The 17,189-nt window shown below is 47.2% G+C and overlaps 1 protein-coding gene across 1 annotated transcript; it reads right to left on the bottom strand.

Moving 5' to 3' along the window:
- Positions 1-16,132: 16,132 nt before the first annotated feature.
- LOC126876263 (uncharacterized) lies at positions 16,133-17,167 on the bottom strand. Its single transcript, XM_050639111.1, has one exon. The coding sequence runs from the start codon at positions 17,165-17,167 to the stop codon at positions 16,133-16,135; it is 1,035 nt and encodes a 344-aa protein (XP_050495068.1).
- Between the last annotated feature and the right edge of the window lie 22 nt (positions 17,168-17,189).

Genomic DNA, 17,189 nt, shown 5'->3' with positions numbered 1-17,189 from the left:
ATCGAGACATTGCTCGCTCTCTAACCCCCAATCGATTAGAAAGACGATGTAGCCAGTCATGGTCCTTTGTAAAAGGATGGCTCTTTCCCAAGCGCTAGATTCCTTAAAATCTACTAGCACGGCGACTAGCATGCCTGTTCTTAAACTTTTCGCCTTCGGCAAGTACTCCACGGGATGTTCCATCATCTTCAAATTGAGTGTTTGGGTTATCTTCGGCCATCCAGCCAAACGAACCCACATGGTGGTAAGTGACTCGACTCGAACCACCCGGACGGGAACTCCTTCTCGGAACCGATCGTTTGTCTTTTGTAAAATCTCCATGGTATACTAGATTTAGAAAAAAAATCGAATGTTAATGTTCGACTATACTGATCTGCCTAGTTTACGTGTCTAGGTCGGATGGTGCTGGCTCCGCCGGGAATCGGACCCCCCTTTATGTACCAGCAGCACCGACCTTGGAGAGGACCCCCTTTATATATCAGCTGCACCGACCTTAGAGAGGACCCCTTTAAATATCAGCAGCACCGACCTTGGAGAGAACCCCCTTTAAATATCAGCAGCACCGACCTTGGAGAGAACCCCCTTTATATATCAGCTGCACCGACCTTAGAGAGGACCCCTTTAAATATCAGCAGCACCGACCTTGGAGAGGTACTCGGTCACCGTTTAAGCTAAACGCACGTTTTCGTTTGTCTTGTTTCACACTTTTCTTGTCCTCGCAATATTTTATAACAGTGTTATCAATATATACAGGCAAAATATATAGTCTATTTTTGATACACAAGTGTCAGATATCAATTATTGCTTTCCGTTAAAATAAATATATCATTATTAGATGCTCTTTTTAATATTCCGATCCGCATCCTTACAATATTTTACAATTTTTAACCTAAAAATGTCGCTAGAAAATAGAAAACGAAAAACAATTTGAAAAGCACTAGCTCGCTTGAATGTGAAAATTGTGACGTGGGTGTATGTGCTTTGCCCTGCTTTAAAATATATCACACTCAATTGTATTATTAATAATTAAAGTAAATTATTAAAGTTCACGTATATGTATCGTACCTTTAAGAAAAATTAACATTTAATTATCCAATGTGCTTGCGTAGAGAACAGCATTATCCGCCACATATTGCGGTGCAGTATCGTTTACGCGTAGTTCGCGTCAAACCCTGCCCTACGAAGGAACGTCCCCGCACAAAATTCAATCGTACCTAAGACGTTAAACCGATCCTTTGCAAGTTTTCTTCAAAGAGATACGCTATACGAGTTGTTTGATTGATATCCGAAAAGTTTCTTTCTGTTTATGAGGAAATAATAGACGCACAATGTTATTTGCTTTATATCGTTTTGTCGCATTACGTACGATCCATTTTGTTCTATTGAGATAAACACCGAGACATTTCACAGACTTGGTTTCACGTTTGTACGGAGGTGCTTTATTGTAAAAACGACGTTTGCGAAAAAAGACATTTTTCGGACAACCTAATATATTTCATACGATGCTGTTGCCAAGAAATATTTATTAACGAAATGCTAAAAACTGTTATTTGCAAACAAATACTAGGGGAAATTGTTTTATCCGCTTTTACACGCAGAAGAATTTTACTGCTCAATAATATTGCTATTGGAACGAACGAGCCGTTTCGCTAACATCGGAACGAAGTAGAAACGAATCGGTACTTATCAAGGAGAAAACCTTGTCCAGCGTGGGGAAAAGTTTAAGGACCGATGTCCCTCGATCCACGCTGGAGACGGCCGATGAAACAAGGCGAATTAGCGGGAGATCGGGAGCAGAAGGCAGAACGGGCGGAATAGAAAAGGAATGGATACGGCAAGCTTCGGCCGTGCGATTTCGTATCACGTAGCGTTATCCCCTCGTAAAGTTGGCCACTCGTGCCACTAGCAGAAACTGTATGGCGGGCTCCGAGAGGATTTTAATCGCGCGACGGTCGAACGTATCGGTGAAATTACTGGAGAGCCCCGTCGACGTGCCTTTCGTTCCTGTCTGCCCCACGGCTCGGCTGCCACGGATCTAACAGATTGACCGGATCCAACGTGCCGGGTTACGAAACTTCGAAACTGGCTAGAATCGACTGCTAAGTTAATTGCCGGTCGCTCCCTCGCACCTACTCGTCTATCAGGCGACTCCAACTAGTAACCAACGAGGAAACCGCTGATGTCAGGCGTAAATTCAGCTGAAAATCCGTAGCGTGGAACGATGAAAGAGGCCGCACGGAAGAAAATAGCCTGGCGATCAAAAGGCTGGAACGTGCTTTCAGACCCGAACGCTTAGCTGCGCCGCCCCGCACCGAGATCCACTTTGACTTTCGCCCTTTGTTGCGAATATGACAGCCCGTTCGCGCTTTACCCTCGACGATCGACGCCGACCACGCTTCTGCCGCCTGTTATTTCCCAACCGTCCACCGTTTTGCTCCCCTTCTTTTTCATTTTCTTCTTTCCGCTCTTCTCCTTTTATCCTCTTTTCCCTTCTTCTCTCGCCGAAGCGCCGCGTTTGCTGTCGAGTTCGGCTACGATTGGCAAACACAAATCTTACGTGGACGCGCGATACGCGCGTTCCACGCATTTCAAATTTCACGACGTAACGTACTCGACGACTCAACGTAACGTGGAAAACGCGACAAGATGTTCGAATTTGGAATTATGCGAGCGCGCTGGGTCGATCGGCATGCCATCCGCCAAACGCGCGGCAAATAAATCTGTCGGTGTAATTTTAACGAGCCGCGATACCGCTCGAGGATTATACGGGTAATTTAAATTCCGCTCGCTCGATCGACGCGACTGATGGAACGACGATGAGCCGGCTGAGCCGAGATGAAATGATAAATTAGCGAATGAAACAGCCAAGTATAATGGAATGCCCGGTTAAATATAGAGCGTTTTAAACCGATTAACAGATAACTGCAAATTAGATCGTCCATTAACGCGGTTCGTCCACGTTCGAGCGGCATCGTTCGAGAATCAGTCGGAGAATTAGTCCGAGAATTAGTCAGAATACCCTCCGATCGATCGTTTTCCCCCCCGAAATCTGGCATTCAATCTGTTTCGATTCGCCATTCGCGCGATCCGAATTTAAGTTTCACGAATGTGAATACGAACGAGCCGTGCGTACCACTGACTATCGCACGATCGCTGTGGCAAAACGCTGGCGTACAATTAGCGCTATTTGCCGTTACGTGAAATATATTGTAAACGTTATTGCTCGCGCGTGGAAACTCGCTACTTCGCGCAGCCAGTCGAACTGTTCGATATTTATAGTTAGTCGACAAATACCGCGTACCTATCGTCGAGATTCTACGCAAGCATTGCGCGCGATAGAAACCCCTTCTATATCGTGCAATTGTCGTATCGAATAGCCGCTGCTCGAATTTCGCGCTGCGAATCGCATTCAAAAAATTTTATTTTTCTGGAAATCGAACGTGCAGATTTTTTTTTTAATTCAAACGACCTAACCCGAGCAGTTAGATTGGCCGAATTTCGTTCTCTTTGGAAACTTTGAGACCTCCGAACAACCCGTCTCTAGATGTCTACGATAACTTTGAAATTCCTAAATTCCAATTAATAAGTAAAAACCGGAACGACCAAAATTCCCTGGACCGCGTAATCCGCATGAAAATACAAATTCAGCGTCGAATTCGAAGAGATAGATGAAAGAGGGATTCGATGGTAGAGCAAATCGGACGAAAGGTTTGTAACACGAGACATTAATAAAGTTGGTGGAGCCGCGGAAAGCGGATGGAAATGGAAATTTTCCGATTTTAATATCGGCGAATGCATCGGGACGCGAGAAGAAAGATCAAAAGGTTGACTGTTGATTAATTTGAGCGGCACGCGAGCCACGAGCCCCGAGCCCCGAGCGTCGCGATGCTCGTGTAACGTCAATTCATATCAGAGACCAGGCCACACACCACGGACAGGATGGCACCCAGATGTCTGCATATCCTTGGCGCGCACCCTCAATAGTCTTAAGTGCCCACCAGGGGTCCTTGGCATTTTTATAGTTAAGGTCCTTCGGACCAAGCGATTATTTCCTGTCTTAAATTTCCCTTTACGTTTATTGTCTACCACGTGTTAGCTTAGAAAGTTGGTTTCCTCCACATCTGGTATGTTCCGTTGGCAACTTTCTCGCGAGGGCGGCTAAAACCCTTCCTGGTCCACCAACCGTCCTATTATCCAATCGGAGATGGTGTCTACTGCCCTCACTTCCTTAACCAAAATTGTCATCAACAAATCCGATAGTCCCGTGTCCTTAGACACACCCACCCCTAGCTTTCCTCAGACACAGTATCGTCAGTAAAACTGCACTTATTCTGTATCCTTAGAATAGTCAACATATCTATGTCGGTCTCTACTCTTATAAGTCGCGTAGTTAATGTATTGTTGTAACTAAGTCTTACATAACGTGGTTGGAGTGAATTGTGATTTATGTTAATTCAGTGCGTGTTACATTGTGATTGCTGAATTCATAATAAAGGTTGATTAAAACCAAGTAAATAGTTGTGTTACGACTCAACTATATTTTATTTTCACCGACCAACCCAAAAATTACGTGACACTCGCGTGCGCCGAAGCTACTGCGATCGAGCGAGCGTCGTAACCTCGGTAAATAACCCGTCGTATAATATTACGTACACTGATCAACGATTCGGAAAGGGAGTTTCGCTAACCGGGGCATCGCCCCACCGTCGTGCGAAAATAAACTAATTAGCCTTTGAGAGGCATGCCCCTCGACGCCCCAGCGGATTTCAAGTCGTCGATTTTACAGCTAGCTGCTGTTACGTTCGAACCGTTTGTAAACCAGTGACGCGCAATTTGGGATAGCGATTGCGATCGAAATCCGACCCCTCTCGAGAATCCTACGGAAAGAGAATTTCTTTCGCAGTGGTTGGTCTGGCCGATCCAAGTTTCGGCGCGCGTTGTCGCGATGCCTAATCGCTGCGTTGCCGATCGTCGTTGCCATTGGAACGCGCGGCGAGCGAACAGCCGTGAGTTTGTTCTGTACACTCGAGGCCTGAACTTAAAGGCTTAAGGACCTGTTTGCCGTTGCAGCTCGGCAGAAACGAATCTTCGGCGTTCGCCCGAGCTAAACCAGCGAATATTCGAGCGGCCTGCCTCGGAACGGTCGCTGAATTTCTACTGAAAAATTAATCAACGCGGAACGTAGATCGCCAGTGATAAACACGTGAAAAACCATGCGCTGATGATGGGGGAGGGGGAAGAACGGCAACGGCAACGTTGTTGCCAAACGAATGTAATGAACGGGCAAATACGCGTTTGTTTGCAAGTACCCTACGGCGAGCAAATAACGTTACGCGAAATACGCGGCCCGGTTTCATCCTGTGTCGTCCTTTTATACACACGCGTGAAAAATTTCGCGGAAATTCGCACTGGCGACGCAGAATCGGTGCGCGGAAGAAATCTGGCCGACTCCTGTTAACAAATTTCTTTCTTACAAAATTTACCCGTGGACCGCGCTATCCAGCCGCCCGTGTTTCCATCTCTTCGCCAGGAATTTGGCAACAGAGTTTGCGAAAAGTTACGGGCGCCGACTGGAGAGAACGGCGAGACCGGTTTTTCCAAAATAAAACGATCCTGCGAAATAGACGCGACGAGTGCCACGGTCAGTCTTGGAAACACGAGTCTCCGCGAAAACTCCTTCCGCTTCTGGCTATACGTACAAGTATATCAACGCGCGCCTTGCAACGCGTCTCGTGCCGTTTTTCTCCTATTCTGCTTGCACGTTTCTCAAAGAGAATACCTAATACCAAGGTGGCCTTCGCTTTACGCGTCTGTGCGATTCCCGCGATGGAAAAAACGTCGCGCTGTTCAGCAAACCAGCGTGCAAGCAACGACAATACGTATACGACGTTGCATAAATCAACGAATGTTCGCGTATAGAAACTTGTAAAAAAAAATCCACTGTCGAAAAATAGAAAAATTCGTACTCGTGCAAAGATCAGCGGGAAACGAAACGATTTTCGACTCGTAACCAAGCGTTATAGTCATAGGAATGTAACGAAGCGGCGCGCAAACAACCGACGCGAAACCATCGTGACCCAAAAGCATTTCGCGACAGGGAGCGCGGGTCCGGCCGTAGCGAAAAACCAGCAGCCAGCCCGCTGTCGTTTCACCCAATGGGGGATTGTATCGATATGTCGAGGCAGCGTCGCTGAAACCTGCTGGTGGCAGAGAGCCAACGATAAGGGCCGCCATCTATCGACCGTAAGAGCCTCCTTTTGTATTAACGACGCTGTTCCGACTGTAATTGAGAGCCTCTGTACTCCGGCCCAACGTCGCCAGGTTATTAAATCCCGGGATATAAATTAGTTAATATTATCCACGCGCCGCAAGCTCGCACTCTTTTCTTCGCCAGAGAAATGGATTTTCCGCTAAACTTAAATTGCTTAGCGATCGCCGGATGTGAAAGTTTTATCGAGTTCGTCGATAAAGAGCTTTCGCGTACAACCGACCCGATCAACGTACCATCGACACGCGACAACTGCCAACGATTTACGACGGTTACGATGGTATTACCTTTTCTTCACGATACTTTTCTTTTTCTTTCTCTTCTTCCGCCGTATTTGAGTTGATCACTATGGTTGGTCGCTTTACGTCATCGTGTACGAGGGACACGCCGAATAAAGTTTGTGGAAAATCATTACTCCACGGATCCTTTTCATCGAGTGTTCCAAGATAGCCGTTAGTGGAATTTTCGACCTCGTTTAAGACCCTTCAACGAGCTGAAATCTGCTCGCCAACTTTACTCGGAATTCAATGCTTTTCAATTACAAAGATTTTCCGGTTAACCGTTCCTTAATTAAACATGTAACTATACCGAAACGTTTAAATTACCTTTTGAACCTGGTATACAGGTCAAAGCTACTCCAGTTTACTCTGCTTTTTTCAGAACGTCCCTTTCAATTTCGCTGCGCGGAACGTCGGGAAAGGAACTCGAATACGAACGACACGAATAATTTGATAGAAAATCATCGTCGAAGCGAATTCGAAGCAAATTCGAAGCAAATTCGGGCCGAACGAATTCTCGCCTCGATTCGAAGCCAATATGCTTGTCCTTAAATTGGCTGTCCTCCTCGGCAGGATACCTACGAAATCGCAAATACGAGACCGACGATTCGTAGGAAAATCTGTGTGACCGCCGGTAATAAAATCTCCTATAATCGACGTTGGCCTGCTTACGTCAATCTGCTCGTGGCAGGTGTCCGACGATACAGGCTCAACGCGACATCAACCTCTTCGTTATAATCCGTACAAGCTGGGTCTCGTGTAACGGTAACGTTAGTCGTGAAATAGATATCGGCGTCGAAATCATTTCCCAATATATTTCCTGCGAAATTGCTTCGTAATTTCGTAGTAACACACCGACTGGCTATGTGCCACGTCACCGACTCGCCTACACCTCGCTATCTCTCCCTTAACGACAATTTTATTGAACCGAGCGATCGACCCGGCTCGCCCGGTAAATACCTTCGCTCCTCTGGACACACCGACGATAATTGACCCAGTTCGATATCCTTGTAAACCGACGCCAGGCGTTTCTTGCCTCGTAAAGACGAATCTTTCGAACGGTGTCATTCGCGTTCAATTCGTTTTTCTAGCGAGGGGTCTCGAATCTTTAAACGACGAGAAACCTAATCACTTTCAGACAACTTTCGTTTAAAGACGAAAGAACGTAAAGAACTGGGTTCGGCCTTCTCCCATCTGCGTATCTTTCGGGGAGTCGATTGCGATGGTCATCTCCTTTGTCGGCAAGTGCTAGATCCGTCTCATCTCCTTCTTCCGTCGAATATTAGCGCCGCTACGAACGCATAAGCCGAAAAATCTTGCCACCGTATTACGCCGAAATATTAGACGATGTTCATTCGCAAGCGATAAAGCTTCGCTACTGTTCGCGATCGGCGCTGCTCTACTACGAAATATCAAATTTATCGCGTAGCCGCGTACACGGGAGAAGGAAAGAGATCGCAAGGGCGGTATTTACCCAATGCGAGAGACAGGCTACGAAAGACGAGCACGAGCGACTACAAAGTTCAATCGGGCTCGATGAAGCTTAACTTGCTCCGCGGAGAGCGGCCATTTGGAATTCGAGTGGCGTGTACGGTGTGCTCGGAGCGTTAACGAGTTCGATCGTCATCGTAAATAAGCAACCAGCGGTCCGAAAAATCTCGCCACGGTCAAGAAGACTTAAGAAGCCGTTCGCGGAAGATGGACGGCGCCACCCGCTACTTCTCGGCCGGAAATTACAGGTGACTTAGCGCGGTCTCTCTGCCCTCGCTTCTCTCGACAGACAGAGAGAAGAGGGCGCGGGCGCATCGTAAAATCCAAGCGAAGAGAAAGAAAGAGAGAGAGAGAGGCGTCGCTCGTCGAAAAACTCAGATGCGATCTTTCGCGAGTTCGTCGACAGTTTCTGCCTCGCTGTTACGTTTCTACCGCCCCCGCTGTATTTCGAAACGGAAGGGGGGCGCGATTCCGTCTGTCGGCTCTCTTCCTGCACGCTTCGTTGTGCACCGTCGCGCGTATCTAGACGCTGGAAACGAGAATTATGAAAATTTCGTGGAGCAGTTGCGCCAACTCTTCTCGTTTCTCGCCATTGAAATCGCAGGTGTCAGGTCGCGCGATCGATACAACCCCCGTTAAAGGATCGAAACGATGTTCGTTTGCGATTCTAGGCAAAATCGTTTCCTATTTAGCGTGAAAGTTCCAATTGTTTCTCTCGTCTAGTTAGCGCGCAAGCTTCTTCTCCTTTCCTTTCACTCGTTAGAAGCGAAATAGTTCAGAGATCCTCGCAGCGTTTCAAACATCCCGATGACTCTCTTCGTTCCATTGTCTTCGTCCAGTTGTCTTCGAAACGTTAATTTATTCGTTCGTTCTCCTCGTTGGCGTAAGCGCAAACGCGCTCGATCGGTTACCTCTATTTTCGTTTTTTTCTCTGGGTAGCGCGTCGAGCGAAAAGCGGGTGTGAGTGGCTTGACGGCTCGAGAGAGTGCGATCGAGGATTCCCGATGTTCTTCTCTGACGGATCGTCGATATACGTAGAACGCGACGAGGTCCAACTCGATTTCGCGTCGCGCGTTTCAGAGGATATCAGCCCTTTTCTCTCGCGATCCAGCAAGAAACGACGAGCCGAGCGAAGGAGGAGGAGTCAACCTCGACTGCGGTATCTGCGCCGACGACGCGATCCGAAGGTAGCGATTGGAAGGTCGCTTTAAGCGTTAATTTGGCGATCTCGCGATCGATCGAGATCGGTGTCGGGATCGGCGTAATACGCGCGTACGATCCCATATTACGAGCGAAAGACGATTAAAAGACTTCGCGCTCGTAACCGTAACACTGTCCGGGCATGGTTGTCCTTGGGTTTACGACGCCTGTCGCTCGAGATCCCATTGTCTCGAATCGATTATCCAACACTTTGCACCTGCTCCGATTAGTGCAACGTCGAGGAACAAAACAATGCAAGAACGATAAAACATAGGATATACATTAAATGATAAGGGATCGGGGCTTTGGCGCTACTTTGGCGGGGCTACTTTGGCGGCTTAAAAGAGACGAATACGTGGAATACGTCGATCGATCTCTCGTATCGAGGATACGGACTGGCGAACGTAAGACGGATCAAGTTTCGAGCAACGTTTCGAAAGGGCGAATAAATTGGAATTAACGCGGCTCGCTATAGGGCGAGTATACGGAAACCACGGGCTGCGATAATGTAACCCGCGGGATAAAGGCTTCCGCGTACGACTCGACGTACAATTGCCCTTTACAGTGTTCGCAGTGGAAAACGATCTGCGCACAGATCGGGGTGCGGCTTAATGCCAATTCACGGACAAAGGGTGACCGCGGACGAAAAAGAGAGCCACGGGATTCTTGGAGCGAGCGAGTAAAGTGAGAACGGCCGGCTGCGCCGTTTCTTTCGACGTTGCTCTCTCGATTCGGAGATAACAGCGCTGTGTGCCGCCGGACGATTAATAACCGACTCGAGATCTAGATACGAATAAGTATAAAAAGGTTGGATCTTGGTTTCGTCGTTCTTACGACCATATAACGCTTCGTAGGACGTGACGATGTGAAACGAAGAATCCCTTCAGAATGGAAAATGCCGCGACACGGACCGACGCGAAGGCCGACTTTGATACAAAGCCGAAGGTACTTGACTCCAACGACGTCGAGTATCGCTCAAGGGAGATCGGTCATGAAGTAAGGGAAAGAGGAGCACTCGTACGATCCTCGTCCCCCGTGCGATTAAATATCGCAGGGGTGCGGTCGATGGAGATCGTAAGAAGATTCGCGATAAAGCGATCGAAGCAGGCTTACGCCTGTAATCTTTGGAGGTACGTTAATATCGCGACTAAACGTCGTAACCTACGAAATCCGGAGAAGAGGGTCGCAGTTATTAATCGGGCAGCGATAATCGCCGGCTCCACGATATCCAACGAATTCATCCGCCTCCTCGTCCGTCGATACTCCGTCGTTCTTCGATCGTCGTTCTTAATTGCGCGTCTCAGGGGGACGAGAGCAACGCGTATCGCCACCACGCGTCGATCGACGAGGTATCGATTCGCTTCCGCGACCAGCGTCAAAGGCCGGGCCGACGAAACAACGTTATGCCACGCGTCGAGATTCGCGTTGCTCGGCGTCTTTCTCCGTGGGTCACGAAACCAAAAGGGAGGAAAAACACGAGGGATCCGTGAAAAGGCGTCGTTGTTCGATCAGCGTGTGTCCAACGATAAGCGAAGCGACGAGGACGCGACCTAACACCAACACGGGCAATTCCTTTTCCTCGGGTTTCTCGTTTTCTGGATGGACGATCCGGTCCGTAGTTTTTGATTCTCTACAGAGGAGTATACAAGTACTTGATTTGCAAAATGATTAGTTTAAAAGATATCTTAAATTTAACTTTTTTTTATTTTATTTTATTTTATTTCTTTTATTCCTTTTTTTATTTTATTTTACTTTTTATTCTATTTTTTTTATTATGTACCTTGCAATTCGTACAGCTGAACATTAAATTTAGTATTGTAGGACTTGTGTGAATGAGGAGGAAGGATAAGAGAGAGTTAACAAGTTTTTATGCTTTCATTAGTTTTTATTCACCTACAGTCTTGACTAAGAATATACAATTCAGTACTAATATATATAGAAAAATACAAATATCCACATAAAACTGTACATACAATCATACATACGAAACCATACATACAAAACCAGACATACAAAACCAAACTTGACTAAGAATATACAATTCAGTAGTAATATATATAAAAAAAATACAAATATCCACATAAAACTGTACATACAACCATACATACAAAACCATACATACAAGAATTATTATACTTAGAAAAAAAGTGTCTGGCAATAGTAGCGATTATTCGGGATCGAGGTATCCCAACTCCAGCCAGTATGCTGCCATATCTCTTGCGGATTCTCCCGGCTCTCGGTCCAGCAGCAACCTTGCAGTTATTGCTTCTCCTGGAGAAGGATCGATGTTGACTAGGCTCCCTGTCCGTCTCAACATGGTGAATTGGGCCACTCGATGTCTCTTCCCTTGGATCGGTTGTTCTCGTACACCTGGCAGAACGATTTTTCTAGCCCACGGTGCCATTTTTGCCAAATTACGGGGCAGCAGCCGTATTGAATCGAGACATTGCTCGCTCTCTAACCCCCAATCGATTAGAAAGACGATGTAGCCAGTCATGGTCCTTTGTAAAAGGATGGCTCTTTCCCAAGCGCTAGATTCCTTAAAATCTACTAGCACGGCGACTAGCATGCCTGTTCTTAAACTTTTCGCCTTCGGCAAGTACTCCACGGGATGTTCCATCATCTTCAAATTGAGTGTTTGGGTTATCTTCGGCCATCCAGCCAAACGAACCCACATGGTGGTAAGTGACTCGACTCGAACCACCCGGACGGGAACTCCTTCTCGGAACCGATCGTTTGTCTTTTGTAAAATCTCCATGGTATACTAGATTTAGAAAAAATTTCGAATGTTAATGTTCGACTATACTGATCTGCCTAGTTTACGTGTCTAGGTCGGATGGTGCTGGCTCCGCCGGGAATCGGACCCCCCTTTATGTACCAGCAGCACCGACCTTGGAGAGGACCCCCTTTATATATCAGCTGCACCGACCTTAGAGAGGACCCCTTTAAATATCAGCAGCACCGACCTTGGAGAGAACCCCCTTTAAATATCAGCAGCACCGACCTTGGAGAGAACCCCCTTTATATATCAGCTGCACCGACCTTAGAGAGGACCCCTTTAAATATCAGCAGCACCGACCTTGGAGAGGTACTCGGTCACCGTTTAAGCTAAACGCACGTTTTCGTTTGTCTTGTTTCACACTTTTCTTGTCCTCGCAATATTTTATAACAGTGTTATCAATATATACAGGCAAAATATATAGTCTATTTTTGATACACAAGTGTCAGATATCAATTATTGCTTTCCGTTAAAATAAATATATCATTATTAGATGCTCTTTTTAATATTCCGATCCGCATCCTTACAATATTTTACAATTTTTAACCTAAAAATGTCGCTAGAAAATAGAAAACGAAAAACAATTTGAAAAGCACTAGCTCGCTTGAATGTGAAAATTGTGACGTGGGTGTATGTGCTTTGCCCTGCTTTAAAATATATCACACTCAATTGTATTATTAATAATTAAAGTAAATTATTAAAGTTCACGTATATGTATCGTACCTTTAAGAAAAATTAACATTTAATTATCCAATGTGCTTGCGTAGAGAACAGCATTATCCGCCACATATTGCGGTGCAGTATCGTTTACGCGTAGTTCGCGTCAAACCCTGCCCTACGAAGGAACGTCCCCGCACAAAATTCAATCGTACCTAAGACGTTAAACCGATCCTTTGCAAGTTTTCTTCAAAGAGATACGCTATACGAGTTGTTTGATTGATATCCGAAAAGTTTCTTTCTGTTTATGAGGAAATAATAGACGCACAATGTTATTTGCTTTATATCGTTTTGTCGCATTACGTACGATCCATTTTGTTCTATTGAGATAAACACCGAGACATTTCACAGACTTGGTTTCACGTTTGTACGGAGGTGCTTTATTGTAAAAACGACGTTTGCGAAAAAAGACATTTTTCGGACAACCTAATATATTTCATACGATGCTGTTGCCAAGAAATATTTATTAACGAAATGCTAAAAACTGTTATTTGCAAACAAATACTAGGGGAAATTGTTTTATCCGCTTTTACACGCAGAAGAATTTTACTGCTCAATAATATTGCTATTGGAACGAACGAGCCGTTTCGCTAACATCGGAACGAAGTAGAAACGAATCGGTACTTATCAAGGAGAAAACCTTGTCCAGCGTGGGGAAAAGTTTAAGGACCGATGTCCCTCGATCCACGCTGGAGACGGCCGATGAAACAAGGCGAATTAGCGGGAGATCGGGAGCAGAAGGCAGAACGGGCGGAATAGAAAAGGAATGGATACGGCAAGCTTCGGCCGTGCGATTTCGTATCACGTAGCGTTATCCCCTCGTAAAGTTGGCCACTCGTGCCACTAGCAGAAACTGTATGGCGGGCTCCGAGAGGATTTTAATCGCGCGACGGTCGAACGTATCGGTGAAATTACTGGAGAGCCCCGTCGACGTGCCTTTCGTTCCTGTCTGCCCCACGGCTCGGCTGCCACGGATCTAACAGATTGACCGGATCCAACGTGCCGGGTTACGAAACTTCGAAACTGGCTAGAATCGACTGCTAAGTTAATTGCCGGTCGCTCCCTCGCACCTACTCGTCTATCAGGCGACTCCAACTAGTAACCAACGAGGAAACCGCTGATGTCAGGCGTAAATTCAGCTGAAAATCCGTAGCGTGGAACGATGAAAGAGGCCGCACGGAAGAAAATAGCCTGGCGATCAAAAGGCTGGAACGTGCTTTCAGACCCGAACGCTTAGCTGCGCCGCCCCGCACCGAGATCCACTTTGACTTTCGCCCTTTGTTGCGAATATGACAGCCCGTTCGCGCTTTACCCTCGACGATCGACGCCGACCACGCTTCTGCCGCCTGTTATTTCCCAACCGTCCACCGTTTTGCTCCCCTTCTTTTTCATTTTCTTCTTTCCGCTCTTCTCCTTTTATCCTCTTTTCCCTTCTTCTCTCGCCGAAGCGCCGCGTTTGCTGTCGAGTTCGGCTACGATTGGCAAACACAAATCTTACGTGGACGCGCGATACGCGCGTTCCACGCATTTCAAATTTCACGACGTAACGTACTCGACGACTCAACGTAACGTGGAAAACGCGACAAGATGTTCGAATTTGGAATTATGCGAGCGCGCTGGGTCGATCGGCATGCCATCCGCCAAACGCGCGGCAAATAAATCTGTCGGTGTAATTTTAACGAGCCGCGATACCGCTCGAGGATTATACGGGTAATTTAAATTCCGCTCGCTCGATCGACGCGACTGATGGAACGACGATGAGCCGGCTGAGCCGAGATGAAATGATAAATTAGCGAATGAAACAGCCAAGTATAATGGAATGCCCGGTTAAATATAGAGCGTTTTAAACCGATTAACAGATAACTGCAAATTAGATCGTCCATTAACGCGGTTCGTCCACGTTCGAGCGGCATCGTTCGAGAATCAGTCGGAGAATTAGTCCGAGAATTAGTCAGAATACCCTCCGATCGATCGTTTTCCCCCCCGAAATCTGGCATTCAATCTGTTTCGATTCGCCATTCGCGCGATCCGAATTTAAGTTTCACGAATGTGAATACGAACGAGCCGTGCGTACCACTGACTATCGCACGATCGCTGTGGCAAAACGCTGGCGTACAATTAGCGCTATTTGCCGTTACGTGAAATATATTGTAAACGTTATTGCTCGCGCGTGGAAACTCGCTACTTCGCGCAGCCAGTCGAACTGTTCGATATTTATAGTTAGTCGACAAATACCGCGTACCTATCGTCGAGATTCTACGCAAGCATTGCGCGCGATAGAAACCCCTTCTATATCGTGCAATTGTCGTATCGAATAGCCGCTGCTCGAATTTCGCGCTGCGAATCGCATTCAAAAAATTTTATTTTTCTGGAAATCGAACGTGCAGATTTTTTTTTTAATTCAAACGACCTAACCCGAGCAGTTAGATTGGCCGAATTTCGTTCTCTTTGGAAACTTTGAGACCTCCGAACAACCCGTCTCTAGATGTCTACGATAACTTTGAAATTCCTTGTAAATTCGACCAATCGCGGGGAGACGTACTCGCGAGGAGAGTCGTCAACGGGGGTCGTAAATCCCCGTTACGATTATAACAATCGACACCACGAATTGATCGATCCCCTGATTTCCTTTGAGATAATGAGGGGTGATTGAGTTGGTATAACACTGGGATTCACAGTATTATAAAGTATATATTTCCAAGCACTTAGTTACAAAAGATTTGCGTGAAGAATGCGACTCTCGCGCTATGTGCAGACTGCCGCGTTAGGCGTTAGTTGGTAGACCGTCGCGTTAGGCGTTAGTTGGGAGACCGTCGCGTTAGGCGTTAGTTGGGAGACTGTCGCGTTAGGCGTTAGCTGGTAGACCGTTTGTCGCTCTTTTGTTTAATACGGAAGAAAGTTCGGTGTGGGTGTGCCCCTGTGCCTAAAGAACGCGGATTCGTTGGTCCCACTTTCGTTAGGAAAAGTGAGGGTAACGAACCGCGGTGTCGATTGGTCATGCTGCACTACTGCTCGAAGGGATGAGTAGGGGGTCTTCTACCATCGTGGTGCGTAAATGACTGTGTGTATGAGAAAACCTAGCCTGTTTTATTACAGGGCTATTCGGGTTTTCCTAATGGGTGCATACCCGCTTTCTCCGTGTTTTAAAGGCGACTAATAAACCCAAGGACACCTCTAAAACCGACTGTGTTTCGAGCATATTTTGGCTTGCAATTCTTCAAGACAATCGGATTGAAGACATATGGCGAAACAATGCAGGGAAGTGAAAGTTATGGTGGGTCCTTAGGTTTATTGAGGGTCGAAGTGCCGTTACGCAGGTCGGTTGTTGTCCGGTCGCGCGGGCTGGCGAGCAGATGTTTTAGGCGTCGTAACATCCTCCCCCCGTTGAGAGGGCACCGATCAAATTCTGGCTGTGGAGTCTGGTGTGTCGTTGGTGACCTCCTTCGCTCCGTGTGGGCGTTCGGCCTCGTCTGGATCTGGGTGGATGGGTAAGGGGACCAGTCTTTTGACGCCGCGGTCCAGGATGCTTGTTGCCGTCTGCACGGTAGCGGTCCGGATGATTCCGTCGGCTCCTGGATGGACCTTGATTACGCGGCCCAACGGCCACTGCATAGAGGGCACGTTGTCCTCCCTGAGGATTACTACGGTGCCTTCATGAATGTTGTGTTTGCCCTTGTCCCATTTGCTGCGGCGGGTTAACTCGTTTAGGTATTCTCGATACCATCGGCTCCAGAAGTGCTGCTTAATCTGGTGAATGCGCTGCCAACTGGATAGCCGTCCTGATGGAACTGTCCTGAAATCACGCTCCCGTAAACTGGTTAGGGTATCACCGATTAGAAAATGACCGGGAGTGAGGACAGGGGGATCTTTCGGATCGGATGAGATGGGAGTCAGTGGGCGTGAATTGAGAATGGCCTCAATTTCGATCACAAGGGTGTTGAGGTGTTCAAAGGTCAGGAGCTCCGTGCCGACCACGCGGATGAGATGGCGTTTGAACGATTTAACTGCGGCTTCCCATAAGCCGCCAAAATGTGGTGAGTTCGGAGGATTAAAACGCCATTGTATTTGTCGGTCGGCGAGAAAATTCTGTACCCTATCCTGGTGGTCGTCGGACTGCAATAGGGTCCGGAGTTCTTGCAGCTCCCGATTAGCCCCGACGAAATTGGTGCCGTTGTCGGTGAGGATCGTTGCGCAGTATCCTCGCCGCGAGATGAAACGGCGTAGCGCGGCCAAGAAGGCGTCGGTGGTTAGGTCGCTGACTAACTCTATGTGGACCGCCTTTGTCGCCAGACAAACGAATATGGCGGCGTACGTCTTGATTTTACGTCGGTTGCGGTCCCTCCTCTCCTTGATGTAGAATGGGCCGCAGTAGTCGATTCCGACGTTCCTGAACGGCCGCGATTCGGTAATACGCGCCTCTGGCAAATCACCCATCAAGTATTCCACTGGTGGAGGG

The sequence above is a fragment of the Bombus huntii genome, unplaced genomic scaffold (assembly GCF_024542735.1).
Source record: "Bombus huntii isolate Logan2020A unplaced genomic scaffold, iyBomHunt1.1 ctg00000068.1, whole genome shotgun sequence".
In the NCBI taxonomy this organism is placed as follows: Eukaryota; Metazoa; Arthropoda; class Insecta; order Hymenoptera; family Apidae; genus Bombus; species Bombus huntii.
This window is presented reverse-complemented; position numbering and strand designations above follow the sequence as displayed.

Excerpts from the sequence above, each read along its gene's own strand:
- LOC126876263 (XM_050639111.1), bottom strand. The coding sequence starts at position 17,167 with ATGGGTGATTTGCCAGAGGCGCGTATTACCGAATCGCGGCCGTTCAGG.